The sequence below is a fragment of the Xiphophorus maculatus genome, chromosome 16, assembly GCF_002775205.1.
Source record: "Xiphophorus maculatus strain JP 163 A chromosome 16, X_maculatus-5.0-male, whole genome shotgun sequence".
NCBI classification, from domain to species: Eukaryota; Metazoa; Chordata; class Actinopteri; order Cyprinodontiformes; family Poeciliidae; genus Xiphophorus; species Xiphophorus maculatus.
In genome coordinates this window covers 14,629,697-14,649,506 of record NC_036458.1, presented here as the reverse complement: position 1 = coordinate 14,649,506, position 19,810 = coordinate 14,629,697, and the positions used below count along the sequence as shown (strand labels likewise).

The window sequence follows — 19,810 nt, the reverse complement described above, 5'->3', positions numbered from 1 at the left end:
GATCTATCTCTGCTACACATCCTCACAAGCCCAAACAAGCCCACAGAGCGCTAATCCAATCTTCTGTAACAACTGTCGCAGCGGGAGAGAACCGGGATGTTTTTCACCCAGAAAGGAGCTTCATTCATATCGATGTGCATGCATTGCATTCATGACATGATGTGATCCACGGCATCCGCATTGTAATTCAGTTTTGAATCAAAATCTTGAATTTATTCTTCTATTAATTTAAAAAATGGGGAGGTATATTGTTTTATAATGTTCTCAAATAGGCAGCTGCTGGTGTCAGGTTGCACAGCAGCATACAGATGATGAGAGACAGAGACAGCCGCCTGCTGCTTAATGTAACCCAGAGAGCCACCACCACCCCAAAGAGGCCCTTGGCTTTCCAGGAGGTGAAAAACGAGAGGAGTCAGAGAGTGCAGAGAAGAGGATAACTTCTATAAACGGATGCCAGGCTAGTGTGGCAGTTGTTAGGGCAATGCCAGGGCAACAAATTACAAATGTCAACAGTTGATCTCCAGAGACATAAACATAAGCAGTGGCACACAAATGAAAAGCAGGAGCATGTCCAAATGCCTGGAGGCAAGGTGGTTACCTCCCTAGTAGTCTTGCCTGTGCCATTAAAAAGACATCTTGCAAACTATGGCTGCAAAAATCTGTTTCTTTTCAAAATACAGATGCAAATGTGGCAAAAAGCATAAACTGTTGGTCACAGGAGTCATTTTCATTTTGCCACGTGGCACTTGCAATTTAAATTGTGTTGCATTGGGATGCAGTATCTTACAATAGACTGGAAAAATAGCATGCAACTGTGAAGAGCACGAAGAAAGATGCATGTTATACATGTGTATTTGCAAATAAAACACTGAATAATGTTACGTTCGTGTCCAGTGCATAATTGTGACACTGTTGAAAGAAATCCACATGTTACTAAGCATTTTACCAGACAGAGAACATAAACATGTAGAAAAAGGAAAAGCAGTGGAGACCCAGGAGATTTTGACAGACTCCAGTCAACTTCTACGTACTTCTAACAAGAAATATATATATATATATATATATATATATATATATATATATATATATATATATATATATATATATATATACACAAATATATAAATATAGTGGTATCTCTGCCTAACTGATGAAAATACCACAACCACCAAACAGGTCAGAGGTTCTCACATTTGCTAATGAACGTTCCTGGAGGGCTTCTTTGTTTTTATCTCACAACCTTTCAGCGCCATGTTTATGTTTTGTAGTTTATTTTTACTGCTCCACATTCACTGCTAACGTTTATTTATTTAATGCTGCTAATTTAGCATCAGATAATGTTTTAAATGGCAAGTGTACTTTCTAAAAGTACAAAAGTTAATCTTCACAGTTTGATTGTTGTGTTAACATAGCTACAATGTGACACGATGAGTTTAATCTTTGTATTGTAGCTCGGTTTGTTCTACAGTGAATTACAACCAATTATCAGTTTGCTGATCTACTCACTAAGATGCATGCAAATTTTACAACAAGGCCTTTCTGTTTCATGACGGTTGAGTGTTTATTAAGCTCCAGAAAGGATATTTGTTTTGGGAGGCTGGGCTTTATGTGACAATGTACTCTATAAAAATGTCCTTTTGTTGATGTAAAAATTGCACCACTGATGTGTTAAGCTATAGCTACACCTCAGCACGAAGAGGAATGCCAATGCTTAAAGTTTAAAACTGTAAACCCACATGTTTACTATCTTAATTGGATTTTTGTCTTGTTATAGTAATTAATAACTACATTATGAGTTGTTGTTTTTTTCTCAAGCCATTATTTTCAGTTTTATGATCATGTGAGTTTGATTTCATTTTTGGGCAGTGGTTGTTATTTTTATCATAAGCAGCGCCAGCAACAGAGGAAACTCCGGCTTCCTGCTGTGTTCATCCAAAAACAACAAAAGCTTTGTTGGCCTCAAAGCGGAAAACTCACCCATGAGTCATTCTTTACGTAGTGGCCCCATCTGGAGTCGGTAAAAACCATGAATGGTGGTGAGCACATTACCTATGTCTACTTAAATGCAGATGCATGCATAAATTGGATTTGGCCCCACTGTTATCTCAGTTCACATGGTAACCACCATAATAAAGAGACCCCACAGGGGGGGGAGGTGGGGATGAGTAAGGCAGGAAGGATCTCTGGAAAAAGGTGTGCAGATGTCTCCCCAGGTGCAAAAAGGGAAGTAGGGGGTATTAAAACAGAGCAGAAGATGTGTGGTGACACTGAACCCCTGCAGAGAGAGTATGTGCATGCTGTGAGAATCACACACAGAGAGCGAGCATGACTAATGAGAGAAGCAGCACGGCCAGTTTAAACCCCAGAAGAGAAATATCTGACTTTTAATTCAGCACAGCAGTGTGCAGCTGAATGTGGGAAATAAACTCCAGAGATAACCGGTGAGAATCTGCAACTTCTGATACGGGAAACAGTTATGTTACACATGCAATGTACAGGGATTTATTAACTGAAAATGTAATGGCAGAAGAAGCTTGAATGGGCTGTAATGCAGCACAGCAGAAACCTCCACATGCACACTGACTCCCTCCCTGACCCCCCTCCGAAGGCCTTACCCACATGGTCAAGCAGCTTTATCTAAAGTACAGCCACAGCTGTGAGGACAGCAGCTGCCCAAAACCAAATGTTAAGCATCAGCACCCGGCAAGGTTTTATCAAACGGGAACACCTGTCGGAAAACTGTGTGATGCATGCACACACACACACATACAGACACAATGGCATATTATTCAACAGCGTTTTGCTCCGTTGTTTTATTTGCATAGTTGTGACACAGGCACACACATGCCGCAGCCTTGCACGTGTGCATCTCAAGCGTAGGCTGGGATAGAAAACTGAGCACAGCTGTCCATGACCAGAGATAAATCCCAGTTGGCCTTACTTTCTCCCACCATCATCTTCCCCCTTTTCTCTCACGGGTAACAGCAGAGTCAATAACAACGAAGCCAACATTTTGTATTGGCAAGACCGTTCTTGGTCTTGCCAATGCAGATGCACACTGGTCTATTCATCATGAATTGAAAATCAACCAAAAAAAAAAAAAGAAAGCCTAAAACAATTCATGCCCAGGACAGCAAAGTAAATCTTAATGTTTTGTCTCAAAAAATTTCAGGTAGTAAAAGGAGCTGCTTTGCAAAGAGCAACGCAGACACAGTTGACTTGATCAACTCTGCACCTCCACCTGCTGGGTGAAAAATATATTGCAAACAATTTTTTTATTTATTTACTCTGAGTGAATTTGCGAAGCTTTGCAGCTGCCCGAACCGTCATAACTCTGACATTTGGAGGAGACTCTGACTGTGTCTGTGTCATATGAGGTGATCATCAGCTGACCACATGAGACTGGAAATTAACGAGACACGTCAGCCCCTTCATCTTCGCTTCGCACTCACTGGGGTTTCTGCTGAGTGTTTTCCACTGAGAAACACAATCACTGTTGAATCATGTTGGAAAAAAAGCATGCACAGGAAACCAATGAAGTCTTGAAAGCAGATTTGGACACAACGAGGAAGGAGCATAACCGATGAGTATGAGGAGAATTGATTTGGCTGAGGCAGATGGTAGGGAGAGCCACCAATAACACATCCAAATAGTGTGGAAAAGAAAAAATTAAACATGTAAAAACCAACACAGAGCTACAAACATTTTTCTTGAAACAGCTGACATAAAGTGTCAAATGTAGTCTGTTGTTCTTAGATTTATTGAAAATTTTAATTTAGTATTTTCCAAAGATTAGAGGGGGAAAGCTATTGTTCATTTGTAACTAAAAACAGCCCCTTACCATAAACTCAATATATTCAAAATTTGTAGTATCTGCTTTGATACCTTGTTTCTTGATAAACAAAAAACAGTTTCTAAAACGTTCATACACTGTTCCTTTAATTTTCACAGATTTACTGTAATTTGTGGGGAATCTCTGCAATGGCAGTGCAGAACTGTGATGTATGAGGAAAATAACACCTAGCTGCATAGGTCCTCTTTTCTGCTACCCCTGAATAAAATCCAATGCATTGAAATTGCCCTGATAAGTCGAGTAAGTCATAAACGTAATCCTCCGGTGTGTAATTAGTATAAATCCAGCAACTTAAAGGCCTCAGAGGTTTTTTGAACACACCGTCCTCAAGACAAAACGTGGAGAAGGCAGCATCATGCCATGAAATTATTATCTTTTATATAATAAAAATTTAAACTGGTTAGAGAATGTCATGGGGAGACAGAGGAAGTTGAATACAGAATCATCCAGGAAGAGCGCTATTAGAGGCCAGGGAGGAGATTCACTTACATCCAGAGCTACAGCTGTGTAGCTCTAGATGCAGAGCTACTTTGGTTTAGACCAAAGCATATATGTGTGCTAAAGTGGTGCCCCCCAAATCTAGACTCAAATCCTTTTGAAAATCTGTGACAAGACTTAAAATTCCTTTTCTCAGACACCCTAACTATATGATCACACTTAATGACGTTTGGGAAAGACATAAGTGCAAAAACCCCAGGCGGGGAAAAGTTGGTGTCTGAGTATCGGTGCATTCTACATTTCTTGAGAGTTTTATTTGAAACAAAAAAAAAATTTTTTTTTTACATGTCTCTTAATAGTTGTGTCCTACTTTGTTTTGGGCTATTTAAGAAATCCAAATGAAACACAAAGTAGATGGTGGTTGTAACTTTGCAATATGTAAAAATGTTTTGCAAGACACTAAATCTAACCAGAAGAAATCTGTGCACAGCAGAGTGAACATATTAACATTGAATGGCAACTGCATACAACTGGCTGAATAAGAGAAAAAATAATAATAATTTAGTGAAAGTTACTAGGAAAAGAAAATTTAGCAAATAAACTGATTATAGAAAATTGATACGTTTGGCTACCTGGGGCAGCGGATCTTGTGGTATAGAATGAAAGCAATCACTGTTTCACCTTTCTTGAAGCAGAACATATAGAATGGTTTCTCCGAAACAGAAAGAGGTTACCATGAAGGTAGTCTGTTAGCTTCCTGTAAAGCCACAGATTTGTTGCATAACAGACACATCCTTTGAACTCCTCACATGGATAACAGACAAAATTTTCAGTGGTGAGCATTACATAGCAGAGATGCAAAAGTACTTCCCCACAGCAGCACGTCCAGGATTACAACACCTGTTGTTAACGCGCTCTGCATTCCCTCCTCCTTTACTCTCACCGCTCTGTCTGCCATCCCTTCTCTTCTCTCGTAGCCTAAAGTCATGACAAATGTTCCCACAGACGTGTTTCACTGATATCCATCACTCGCACAGTAAATTTCTCATGTTCTCACTGCATCCTTGACGTCTCGACCATTTTGGTTGCAATATTGTACCTCAGTATTAAACAGCAAAGGGACTCAAGGAACAGCAAGCAGGATGTCCTGACCTCTAGCCCTCAAAATTACAGTGAAAACTCCTGCCTTGCCTTACTTTTCTAAGAAAACAAAAGAAATTATAGGGTACGGGAGAAATATGGTGGTAGGACATGGCAGACTTGTGTCAAAAGGACTTGTGCTGCCTGCAGATCAAAGAGGCTCAACATAAATGAACCAGAGCACTGTCTTATTTCTAAATGATTGAAAATCCAGCACATAAATTGACCTAAGCCGAAATGTACATACACATATACACAAAGACAGCACCTTGCCAGAAAACCTTGTACGTTATATGTTGGAAAATATAAACACAGTAATGCAGTAGTTAACAGTTAAAGCCTGTGGGAAACATACATAAAACTGTAATGACTTGCTGCAAAGCCTTGGAGAAAGTACATGGAAACAAGGGGCCACATTTCACACAACCTGAAGGTGTGGCAAGCTGTTAGGTCACACATATAACCTCCCTGATGGCAGAGGGATCACACATAATAACACACACACACACACACACACGCACACACACACACACACACACCCACACCCACATATAAACAGTGAGAAATATTTCTAAAAGGTTTCAGTTCAAAGTCAGAGCTTTTATTTGCTGCTTTGGGACTCTCTGTCCCGTTAACTAAAGGAAAGTCTGACCAAAGGGGCCAAAGTGCCAAAGTAGGTTAAAAAGCCACATGGGACAAGAGTAGTTCTGTTCAAACAGAGCTCTTTCCTGTTTTCACACCATTCTTCTCAGGAAGAATGAGGGAGAAGCAGACATGTCTGGATAGAAAGTGACATTTTGTGTCACTTCGGTAGAGTTACATTTTCTAAACTTTGATGGAAAAGTGTCAGGATGTGGTGATAAAGAGGAAAAAATAATAGTAGGTTATCCGCAAAGGATATTACAAAGGAGACAGAAAAGGCAGAAAAGGTTGCAAATCTGGCAGCTGTAGCCAAAGCTGCTACAAAAGCTCTGCAGAGCTTCCAGCTCCAAATCCCCCAAAAAGCATGCAGTCAGCAAACAGGCCAGAATGAGCAAGTGGAAAATACCACAGAGGGGGGGAAAGCAGACGGCAGCAAAAAAGTGTCTCGGTCGCAGAAAAGGAGCAGATCTAACTGCACTGAGGGGAGAAGTTGAGCTCCTCTCAGCTGAGAGCTTCTGGAGTTTGTCTTACCTGAGAATTTGTCCCCCTCCATAACGGGATCGCTCCCTCCACAGCCACATGTAGTGTCTGCTCTTTCACTCCTCTCTCTCTCTCTCTCTCTCTCTCTCTCTCCCCTCTTCCCTCCCAACTTTTTTTTAGACTTCCCTCCTCTCCTCTCCCGTCAATCGCTCCCTCTCTCCTTCCCTCGCTGGGTTCCTCTTCCTCCTCCTCTCACTCTCTCTTTCCTTTCAGGCTCTTGGTTCTCCCTCCCTCTCCTGGCTTTGTTTCCTTCCCTGCTAATGAATTCAGAATTACGACATCCCCATGTGCTGATCATATGTTGCATTTGCAGACTCTTCTTTCTCTTTCCTCTCCTTATGTAAAAAAAAATCTCTCCACAAGACTGAAGCTTCATTGTATGTTGAAAATAGAAACCATCAGCCCAGCCGTGTGACATGGATGGGGTCTAGTTGGGTGAAAATAAGTGGCAGGAAAAGAAAACTCTTCAGCTCCTCGTGTTGGAGAGCTGTGATTCATTTGATACCAACTGTAATCCTGTCAAGTCCAAAAACATGTCTGAGTTTCCTCATAGTGTCATAGATACAGCTCTGTCGTGGAAGATGATAGCCTGCTGAAATAATATTGGAGTCAGATGGAAAAGGGCAAAAACTAATGACTAAAAAAAAAAAAACTTCCCTGAAATGTTTGAAGAGTCAACACAGAAGAGAAAGCCTTTCCATATTCCCAGCAACAATGAAAGGCACAACGAGAGAAAGAGCGTGAGAGATTTAAAGTGTGATGAAGCATCAACCCTCGCTCCGAAATGTGTGTTCAGGAAACTGAGATGACCTCTGACTGTTGGCACGTCCCTCAAGCTGTGCATGGGGTCAGAGGTCATATGGTAAGCGTCTGAGCTCTGATAGAGAGCTCAAACACACTTAGACATGTCAGTCTGCCGGCTTGCGCAACCCTCACCAACCCACTGACCTGCTGCATGTTTGTAGGAGAACTTTCATTCTGGGGGATTTTTCTGGATAGCATTTCTTCAGATTAAGACCATTAGCTGAGAGTTAACAAGTGTGTTAAAAAGAAAATCTGTACGTTGGTGCCCCCAAATAGCCAAAGAGCTGTAGTTATAATGTTAATAAATTAAACACAGATGCATTCTCCTTATCAATTTGACGACTTCTGACAGAAATTCAGAGGGAATTTAGGAGAAACGAAGGAAAAGCATATTGCATGTTGAAAGACTAACAGAGAAAATAAAATTAAAAACCAAGTATCCATTTCACTTTGTTTTTATGCATTTTTTGAAATGGTCTGACACAACAAAATCTATTAAAACACTTCCAAGGTAATAACAGGACAAAATGTTATTGTGCCCAGTGGTACAAATAGTTTTGCAAGACACTGCTTATAAAAACTTTCTGTAGATGTCATTTCCCTCAAAATTAATCCATCAGTCCGTTTTATACAGCGCTTTTCAGACAAGCAAATAGCAGAGAGAAATGGCATTTATATAGGTTAAAATACATATAACATATCAACAACCACCATATGATGTTGGGTGGTTTTTATCACGGGGCACTGAGATTCATCACAAGATGTAAACCATTTACTCACCATCACACTTTACACTTTTTGGTTTACTGACTTTTGCTGTTCACATGTGGACTATTGCACTGGATACTTTTCATTTATAAATCTCTTACTGGCTTACTACCAGTGCATCTAACTTCCTATTTGTCGCATAAAAAAGCAAATACTATTACATTCAGTGTCCCTTCAGTACATGCAAAACTTGGGGGAAAATGGCTTCTTTTTTATGTTCCTCCTTTTACTTCAAGCAAACGACTGCAGGACCTGATCTCTGAATGATTGTTCCTGCCCTTAATGTTTTATTGCTAATATTTGTGTTTTTATTTTACAGTGTCTCAGTATGACTCCCATGCACAAGTAGCTACAGTAAAATAAACAAAAACATTTGGTGGCTTTGGTGTGTTTCTATGGTCATTTTTGTTGTCCATTTGCCTTTCATATGTTCAGAATCAGAAAGCCAACTTCAGTGGCCTGCTTGATGAAAAATGGAAATAAGGTACGTTAGCACCCTCAAATGGTCAAAGTATGGAATTGTGATGATGCAAAAGGACATAGTCTTAATATTTCTTCTGCAGCACCAGACTTGTAACCATTACAGTAACCTTGATTAATAATTCTCCAAGCTTTATGAAGGACTTTCAGTTTTCATTTGGACTTGGACTGACTCACTTTCTGATTTACTTTTTCATCTGCGCATAGCAGATACAAAAAGCAAAACTGTCTGCTCAGATCAACAACTTGAATCAAGATTTAAGACATAGCAAAAAAAAACCTATAAAAAGAGGAACCGAGAGATTCATGCTCTCTCAGCTGATCATCTACCATGTGTCATGTTTTTCTGTGAAATGTTTTTTGTTGTTGTTGTTGGAAATACTCCGGTTGGTGCTAAGTTCAAATTTGAGGTTATATGCTCTTTGCAATTTTCTTTTTATAGAAGCAACAGTAATAGACGCTGTCTTTGTGACAGGCTGCTACTTACACTGTCTCCTTATACATATATGTTGAAATGTTGAAATACTGTCACTATAATAAAATAAAGCACATTCTTTAAAACATAAAGTGTTCATATGTGTTGCTTATGATTTGGTATAGCATGTGTGTGCACTGAGATGAAGGATTTAAAACTGAGGTCGGTGTCGGTGCCAGGAGTGGGTAAATTACTTTTAGCATTCTTTCACAGTCCTATATATTTTCCTTGTTCAATAATCAACTGACTATCTGGGCTGAACATTTAGTCCTCAATAGTCAGTCTACAGGAGCTCCCACTTGGCAACAGGTCATACCGTCCGATGTTGGAGCCATCTTTATCAACTTTATCAGTGCAGTCAGAGCTTCTGAATAGCATGAGTTTAGGAAGTATGGTTAAATGTGATATTTGAGTATCACTTGTATAAATGTCTGCAGCATTATGTGCTGTATTTTTATGTTGCAATATTCATGCCACAATTATTTTTAATTTAACAACTGAAACTGCCTGAGGTGGCTGAAAATCCCATCATGTACACTGAGAGATGCACAGAAAGGTGATGTTAATGCGTTGTTTACTTTAAGCGGTGTACATTTGTATGCCAATGAAACCCAAGTCAGAGACCCAGCAGTGCGTTAAGTTGTCTGCTTTGTGTAGACATGTAGTTCAGGAGCCTTTCTTTGTTTGAATGATTTATTGGTCAGGGTTAAGTGCCCTAACAACCAACTAAACATTCCTCTGAAATCGGTCAAGTACTGGAATGAAAAGCAGAAAAAAAAGTGAAGAAAGAAAAAAACATGGAGGAAACATTGCTCAAGAACACTAAGAGAGCACGCGGAGGTCTTGATCTTTGGAAGCAAATTATGAGGAAATGAGGGATGACTCAAGACAGAGTACTGTAAATTATGGACTATATGGCAGCACAGTGTTGGTATGTAATCTAAATGTGGAGATCACAACACTAGGCTTATTGTTTCAACTGAAAAATCTCCTTCCTTCCTGTTTTTCAATTAAAATTTGATCACTATTTGAAAGTAACCTCCATGCTTGTGGGCTCGTAACTCTGCTGTGCTAGCACATGCTTTGCATAAGGGCATCTCCCTAAGCCATGCCAGCCATCCCACAGAAACACACACACACATGGATAGTGGTAAATGCCCCTACATCAGGGAAGTCTGCTGACAGTGAGGACTTTATCCACACCTCTAAGCACTTCCTAGCAACTTGTGTGTAAGGTTGTACATACATGTGTGCTAAAGCAAATTTACTTCACCTCCAAAGTCCTGGAGTGGTTTTCAGTCATATCAAGGTAAAGCATACCCATTTATGTACTTCAAAACACATAAAAACTTGAAATAACCTCAGCCAGTAATGGTTCTTAAGCAATTGGGAAAACCCCATTTGTTTGCTCCCAACCCCTTATCACTCTCTGACCCATAGACAGCCGAAAAACAAAGACAGATGAAGTAGCCCTCTTTGCAAAATAACTGAACTTTTTTTAGGAAACATGTCAGAACAATTAGGAACTCAAGAGATATTTATGCACCTGGTGTTTGCTCAAAGGTTTTAAATCAGATACAAGCTTCACAGTCATTAGCCGCCCTTTACACATTGTGCTCCATGGTAAAAAAAAAAAAAAAAAAGGCATACCAAAGAGCAAAAGCAAACTTATTCTTGTTGTAAATGACTTTTTTTTTTCTGAGTGCTTGTGCCACAGTCAAATTGTGCAAATAATTGATATCGCTCAATATTTTTCAATGATAACACACTAAAAAAGAATAAATGCCAGGCATAAGCAGAAACATACGCATCCATCAGAATGAGTTAAACAGCCTCTGTTTTTACCCTTATCCTTTGTCTTTTTCCCTCTGTGTTACATCCTGAGGGTCATTTTACAATTCAGCTTTAGTGAGGGCTGCTGTCACACACGCTGCAAACAATTTACAGAGCCCTCAGCTGCAAGATTCAGCTTGCATGCTTCTAATATTGTGAAAGTCCTCTGACAAAAGCACACCTGAAAATCACATGGTGAGATTTTTTTTTTTTTTTTTTTTTTGCTCACTACATCTTAGATTACCAGTTAAACCAACATCTGAATGCTCTGTGTAAATATGATAGTTGTGTTTTCTTGTTTGTGCATTTAGCACTAAAGTGTCTTTTAAATTTGCACACAACACAGTACAAGCAAAAAACATTTAAAAATAAACCTAAGTTAACTCCAAGGTAACAAGAATGTTGTCTGATCTCTGACTTTTGCCTTTATCAGTGCATCAGTTCCCTGCTGCTCCCCCACTATCAGCTGTTATCTGAACAGGAAGGAGTCTGCCCTCGGCATTGGAGGTTATCAAAACTAATTTCTGTACACTTAAAACTAAAGGTGCAATATAAATAAGTGGCTAACCACAGCACTAACTTCAAGTTGTGTAACAACATGTAATTTCTGGCACCATTTGTTCCTGTGTAGGAAGTGACAACTAGATCTGTCATTCATTTATGTTGACTAAGAAACAGAAAGATTGATGCAGAGTGCAAGAGCAGCAACTACTCTGACATTTAATACAGTGATAGCCAAGACTGTTCAGACAAAAGACATGAAAACAACCTAAAACCCAAGAGGAACTGAAAGCTGTCTTGGTTTATTGGTTTAATATTAATGTTTAAAATCTCAACTCTAAGTTTGTTTAATTGTTTATTGACTTTATTAGCATATTTATATTTATTTATTTACAGGTTTTCTGGTTAATTTAAGTAATACCTGTATTTATCAACTATTTATTCAGGTTAGCTTATGTATTTAGTTTTATTAGTGTGTTATTTATTTATTTATTTATTGTGCATCTGATTTCATGTCACACTTGATTGATCAAAACAAAATAAATAAAATCCCCATTTTATTTCTAGCATGTTAAACTTCCACAAAGTCTAAACACCTATATGATCGATGAGCATGTACTTCAAAGAAATGTAAAAATGGAGTTATGTATGATGAACGTAAAAAAACAAAGCAAAACAAAACAAAAACAGAGGCGCAGTCTACTTACTGGGGCTAGTGATTTCTCTTTCTGTTCTTCTTGTTCGAGCGCTGGCTGATCGCACTGAAACGAAAAAAACAAAAAAAAACAAGCAGGACAAGTTAATAAAATCTATCTGGGGAATCCAAGGAAAAATTTACTAAATTAGCATTTGTTTGAACTTTACAGCACTTTCTCAGATCCAATTACTTCAAAGTGTTTTACACTAAAGTCATTCACACATTCACGGTGGTAAGCTACAGTACATTGCAGTTTCCTGAGGCAGACTGACAGAAGCAAAGCAGGTGAAGCTTCCTGCCCAAAGACATAATGGCAATGAGGACTGAGATGGACGGAGAGGGGGCTCGAACTGGCAGGCCACTGGTTACAAGATAACCTCCAACTGAGGAGGCTACTGAGGCCCTGTAATAACAAGCCAGATAACTGGAGTAATATGAGATGGAAAACTTGAAGTGTACAGATCAGGCTACCTTGTCAGATTCCTTTTTTGTTCAAAGAAACGCTGAGCTTGATAATCTGTTATCTCTACAAAAAGGTTCAATGTGTTTCTTTTAATTTAATGGAAAGAATGTTAGAGTTTAATCTGTCAACTCACAATAGCTGCTTCCTCTAAGCCCCTCCTTCAAGCTGTTTCTGTAGGCTTTCTGTAAGCTGTTTCCTTCACGCTGTTACTGCAGGCTGTTTCTATCATTTCTAACTGATAGGTTTTGATGTCTACCTTGACACTGTTAATTAATGACACCCACCTGACTATTTCTTTAATAACTTGAACATGGCACATTTTAAAAAGTGTGAGTTTCAGAGGAACACTTTAGTTCCAGCGGATGTTTGTGAATCAGATTTAAACAAAAAGCTGATATTTATCCTCTGCATAGTTCACAGCACTGTCTGGCTGAAACTAGGAATTGGCAAACATCCTTGATGCACATCATTCCTGTAGAAAATGTGTCTCAAAAGTGAACTCTGATTGAGTTTTTATTTCAGTGATCATGAAAGTTTGATTGCATGATGACACTAAAGTGGGCTTTGACACCATTGTAAGTGTTTCAGTCTTTAATGCAAACATAAGACATAAATTTGTGACGTGCTTCACTCTGTTGTTCCAAGAACAGGGGATAAAAAGATGTTTCAGGTTGCCTGTCACTATTCTCTGCTTCCTGTCCCTTCAGTACCGACTGCTGCTTAGATAAACTAAGTTCATCTTCTGGCTGATGAGTCAGCCATCCCATCCTGTTTTGAGTTTCGCAGAAATCTTTCTTGTACCACAACTCAGCAGATGGTGACATTCAGTCTCTGCTCATTAGACCAGCAAGCTCTATTTTCCACCAGGTTTCATAACAAGCGAAAATGGCTTCACTGACGTGGAGGAGTTGAGTGTGTCACTGCTTACTGTGACTGGAAGATGTGAATAAAGCAACTTGCTAGGGACTTAAGGATGATAATTTTGTTAAATTATTGACACTAACAAAGTGTGTGCACACTAATGTCGATGGCTATGAAGTGCAAAAAACTGACACCAATTTCAATTTTTACTCAGAAGTTGAATTTTAAAGGTACACGTGAGAAAAAAAAGGTCTGCAGATATCAAAATGTACTTTCATGCATCACTACTCCTGCTTGAGTAAAATTTCTGGCTACTCTACCCCCTGCAAGAAACTTCAATGAACAATAACTTTGAGCAATAAACACATTTTGACCAAAAATACACCAGACCCAGACATACACCTACAGTTTATGCTAAAGTGAGACTTTCTAATCATTCAGAAACTTTGTTATTCTAATGTTGTTGTTTTTTTATCTGCTTGAACCTTTTGGGCCAGTGGCAGTACTTTGCTCAGGTTCAACATGCGTCACCTTCTATAAGTAGTAGTTTTCAATTCAAAGATTTATTTGAAAAACTGTTGCATCTGCCTGAATCTAATCATGCTATTTATTTTTTAGATGTTATGATCAGTTGCTCAGTAGTTAAGTAACATTTTTACCAAATTCCTTTTTCTTGTTTGGTTTCTTTTTAGTTTTAATGGAGTACAATATAAGTGCTGTATAATATATGAAGTAGTGCTGCTATAACTTGTGCTAACTGTTTTGTTATAATCATATTAGTTCAATTTAAATATTCTGAAAACATGCTTCATCTGTGGCTAACTTTGAGAAATGTTGCTATTTAATCTACAAATTAACAATCAGATGCAGAGAAAGTCTGCCTATTCATTTCATTTAGCCCCATATTACTAACTGTAAAGGTTGTCTTATATGGGTGAACAAATTTGTGAAAGAAAATATGTTGTAGATTGGAAAAGACTTGAGAATGAAAGTCAAGATCTAAATCTAATGTAGAATTTGTTGCTGGAGTTAAAATCCAACCCTCCTCATTCAATCTGACTGACTTTCAGCTCTTTTGGACAGGAGAAGAGGCAACATTTTCTATGTGTGCAACGCTGGTCGACATCCCCAAATCAAACTGGCAGCTGCAGTTGTCACCGAAGGCGTTTCTACAAAAAATGGACTCAAGTGCACGCTCCACTTTTTAGATAAGCAGCAATCCCATGAGTTATAATTGTGCAAGTTGTATTTGTATACATCTCATAGTGTGAAAGGCATATAGAGGTGGTCCATCCAATCTGTCAAGCCTTGCAGCTAAAAACATGTCTGTACCTATAAAGTCTTCTACGGGAGAAGAAAGCCTGGAAAAAAAAAAAAAAGATAAATAAACAGGCTCGCAAGTATACGCCCTTCTTTAACATACACTGACTCTTACTGCTCAAGTAAAACACTGCAACAAATAAACATGCAGAAGAATGAGTAGTAGCAACACCTTCATAAGTGGAAGTGCTGTAACTGTACAACATTACCTGTGGTTTTCACATGACAGTAAAGCAAACACGCACTACATAATTCAGTGAGTCTAAACTAAAGCCAAAGGAGTAACATCTGCAATGTGTTGGTAGAAAAGTGTGGCTGTCTATAGTATTAACTTATTTCTCCTGCTCAGTCTTGTCCGAGGCCTCAGACACACACACAGAAACAACAACCTTGCTTCCTCTGGAAGGCTTTGTAGTCTTCTTTTGTCATACTTTTCTCATGAGAGAGTTACGTGCAACAGAGGTCAACACACTTACTTGTGTTAACACTGAGAGATAATTTGCACTTCTCAGGGATGATACAAGTCATAAAATATCTCTGTGTTTGCACCAAGACTCAGCTGATTAATGTAATTTGTAATGCTTAAGGAGACCTATAATACTACGTTTGTGGCTACGCACTTATTTAGCTTCTATTTAGGACAATTTCTGGCATATTTTCTAATCTTCTGAAAACCAATGGTCCTAATGCGGTGGACCCCCCCGTATAGGGTTAGGGTCAAGAATAGACTAGTAATGGTTAAGGTTACTGTTCTTCTACATGTGTGAAAAAGGACAGAATAGGTTTTAAAGCATGCAGTGCCTTTTCACATCCTGCTGAGATTTTTGTGTTTGCTCAAGGAGGCCACGCGGCTTGTGTTTGAGCAGGAAGACAGGAGGTGAAGTATCTTCCCTCTTTTATTCCCTCCCCCTTTTTCTCCCTTGACCTCGTTAAGGGAACACCCTTCACTTTAGAGTGAGGCAGCGTTTCGATTAACACATAAATCAGTGGAGCTTGTTGTAGACATTGCTGAAGTAAAGCTACAATGATTCTTTTAAAACCTAGAGAGTGATATTTCATGTATAATGGCAGGCATTCATTTCAGTCAATTATCTCACTCTGCCTACAGCCTTCAACAAACTCTTTACTGTCTAACACTGAGAAGTTTACATACACGTATCATGGAGATCATTGTCATACTAATTTTGGGCGTTTACAGGCAGTTGAACTTCAATGATAGTGTAAGAGACAAAAATTTGGTCCATAGGATTAAATTTATCTAAAATGTTCCTCAATCCACACAGGCATGGTCGGATTAAAAGTAACTGAGGCCAGATAATCCACCGATCTTAGGTCATGGCTTTGAGAAGGTCATTACAGAAACAAAAGACAGAAAACCAGTTCTGGAGTGTGTTAAAGATCATCGTCCTGCCAGAAGAACAAATGGTATCCAAGTCTCAACTTGACTGTGGCACTTGAATGAAAGAAGATTAATTATGATGTCCATAAATCCAGGGACCACCAAGACTCAAGCAGATCACAAATTGGAACCTGCTGAAGAACCAGTTTTACGGTTCAGAGTGACTTTAACTTGCTAAAGAATATTTCAATGATTGCAGGTGAGGGGTTGTTTGCATTGCTTTCAACTCTATGCATTTTTCATTTTCCTTTGTGATTTTGTGTGGATTATAAATAAAAATTAAACTTGGATTAGTGCATTTGTATGTCAACGTCCAACCCTAACAATGTATCTGCTGGATAATTTAAACAAAGTTTTGCAACTTTGTTGGTCTTTTTTAAAATTATAGAGACAACAGGGGGCAAATTTTATCCTAATTCATCATTGTGTAGGATCTGTTTTGTTTAGTGCATTTGCTATTTATTTAAGGTACATTTCAGCAAACCTTCTGACACTTGAAGTTTCTTTTTGCCTTTTTAATTTTAGTTTTTTTTATTTGTTTTCATTGATTTTCAGTTTAGGAACAGGGACAAATCATGTTTGTACTGGGAACAAGTGGCCAAAATTCCTCTTATGTCAAATTACTTGACAACACTGGCTAATCCATTGATTTTAGCTGGGATTTTTATGCTTACAAAGAAATGCAAAAGGATTTCAGAGCTCCAAAATAAATAAATACATTCAAAACTCTCAATAAATGAAAGCAAAATTCTAAGAAATTAGGAATTATTCAAGGTTGTCAAAAGTAGATTAAAAGAAAAAAAAAATTCTCTCAATCAAACCCACTAGGGTGGTTTGCTTGCAGAGCAGCTCGGGATTTCTGGCATGATCTGGGTAGGTGTGGACAATTTTCTTGCAATCATAATTTGTCAAGTTAAACCTGTGCATGCAAAAAGGTTAAATGTCACTAAGCTTGTTTCCTGCTTTTCAGTCGTTCTCCATTGTGTTTTTATGGCCCTCATTGCACACGTTCAGGCTACGCTGCAAACAACGTTTCACAACTCTGTGGAGTGAACGAGGGGGAGCATTTGTGAAAAAACAAGGTGAGTGAAAGAATGAAAAGAAAGACAGGAGATGAAAAGGCACAGAGGTAATTTTTCAAGATTGTTTTTTTTACGGCCCAGATAAGACCTCGAGTTCTTTCATAGCAGGACCAACATCAAGGTAAGGCAAGAAGAACACACCCTCACACCCACACAGTGCCCGACTCATGCAGAGACATGGATGTATGAGCAGTTTAGGCAAGACATCGACTTTGACCCTTGAACCGCACTCCTCCCGAGTTCTGGCGCCAAGGCGACAGATGGACAACACCTCTTCCTACTTCCACCTCGCTGAAAACCAGCACCACTCCACCAAACACACAAAATCTGTCTGTTCTCTGCACAAGGCACATTCTAGTCTACCAAAAGAAGTGTCTGTAAGAGTAATTAACCAGGATGCTGCTGCAGTCTATAAAACAATGTGACTGTTTTAGATAAGGATCAGGTAAAGCTGTTAAAACCCAGGAGAGGCAGTTAAATAGCTCATAGAGCTTTATGAGATTTGACCTCCCCTGAGAAGTATGCACTTACAGTAAGTCATAGGTGAGTAACTGAACAAGGGAGTGCATTTAAACTCTTCAGGCCAACCCCAGATTTCGAGAAAGGCCTTAGAATTTGTACATTTGCACAGATTTCCATGTTTGGATGGAGGATTTAAGAAGCAGCAGCTAAACAAACATTGTCATTCCATCTTAACACTGAAGCGTGCAACATCATGAGCCTGACCCACCGTCTGATGCAGAGTCTGTTTGCACACTGTAAGGGTGTGCACCAAGAAGCGTATTATTAATCTGAGTTTTCTCTAAACCTAAAGTGTCATGAAAGTATTCTTAAAGATAACTTACAGATTTTTTCTCTCTCTGTTTTTGTGATTCACATCATGACATAAAATGCAATAACTTGAGCACATAAAGCCATTTTCAATGGATAATTTACAAAACCAGCCAGGATCCACATGAACATGTAATTACCTGAATTAACTGTGATAAACCGCATTTCTGGTTCTGATTACAACCAGATCTGTGAAATCCAGAATTCACCTAAACAGAACTTGCCTGACAACATGAAGTAGACTTAAAGATCTCAAAAAGCAATGCAATAGGCTCAAAAAAAACAACAAAATAAATTAGAAATAAAGACATCGACTTTGACCCTTGAACCGCACTGGACATTTATCAGTCTGTAAGGTGTGCCTTTTCCATCTGATATAAAACTAAAACAATTTTTCAGACAGAGAACATGATACCTAGAGTCAAACACAGTGGTGGTAGAATGATAGTCTTGGGCTGCTTTTCTGCTTCAGGACCTGGATGACATTGAAAATCGATGAAACCTTAACTTCTGCTTTCTACCAGAAAATCCTGAAGATGAATGTTCAACTGTCTGTGACCTTAAGTCCATGCACGCTTGGGTGATGAAGCAGATCATCTCTGAATGACATAGAAAAAGTTAAATGAAGGGTTTGCAGCGGCCTAGTCAAATCTAGAGTGACTTTAAAAAGGCAATTCATGCTTGAAAACCCTCCAATGGTGCAGGAGTAAAATAATTCTGCTGAGAAGAGTGGGCCAACAAGATTCATTTACAGTTTTGGCAAACATTTGATGGCAATTCTTGCACAAAGGCTTTACAAGCAATTGTTAGCTTTAGGGTACAATGATTTTTTATCCATAAATGAAGTCCTCATTTAAAACATGCAGTCTGTATTTACTCGGGCTACCTTTAATACTAAAACACTTTTGTAATCAGACATAAAGTATCTGAGTGTGAAAAAAAGCAGAACCAACAATGACCAAAGGTTAGCATTTCAGTTATCGTGCTCACTTGTTCGTGTGAATTTTGAAGCTTGCTCAGGAAATGTTTGTCACTCCAACGTGCTCAGAAAGCAAAAGTGTCTAACACTTCAACTGATTTCCATAAACATAAAAATATTTACTCCTGTCACGACAGGAGAAGGCTGTTCCTGCCAAACAGTTGAGTTACTATTTGCTGCCTGAGCCGTGGCTCTTGGCCCTGCTTAACACGACATGATTGTCATTCGTCCATGAAGAAATGTTTCAACAAGTGCTAATGAGACAACAGCGCTCGGCTGCAACATCTGAAATACTTAAACGCTCTCATATCTACTCTAAAAGAATTTGAATGCTGGTCCACGTGTATCAGAGCCTCTCTGGGTCTGCCATTATCTTTTTACAGGCTTTCTCCAGGCCTCGGGCGAGCAGTACAACACTAGCCGCCTGTTGTGTCAGCTGACACCCCCAGAAGCAGCGGCCAGCGTCACAGAGCTCCATTCTTGACAGCAGATAACAAACACAAAGCAGAGTGGACACTTAAGACCAGACTCCGCACGAGGGAAACAGCATAGATGCAGATAGTTGGTCTCCTGCAGCCGGAGGAACTTCATGATGCAGGTGACACTTGGTTGTATGAACATGTCAAACAAACATTGAAGATTTTTGCTTTTGTTGTCACTGCTACTTATGCTAACACGATTGGTTCATATTCTGATATTTATCA

General features: G+C 39.0%; 1 protein-coding gene across 2 annotated transcripts in view; it reads right to left on the bottom strand.

Annotated features, from left to right (window-relative positions):
• The window catches only part of LOC102219068 (septin-9-like), a 98,870-nt gene that overhangs the window by 75,769 nt on the left and 3,291 nt on the right, over positions 1-19,810 (bottom strand). The window contains exon 2 of one of the 2 annotated variants that reach the window (XM_023348695.1): positions 12,182-12,235. In XM_023348695.1, the coding sequence (XP_023204463.1) occupies positions 12,182-12,235 (54 nt within the window). Of the gene's footprint in view, positions 1-6,604; positions 6,712-12,181; positions 12,236-19,810 lie in introns of those variants that run through there. The other variant, XM_023348698.1, reaches the window with a different exon arrangement.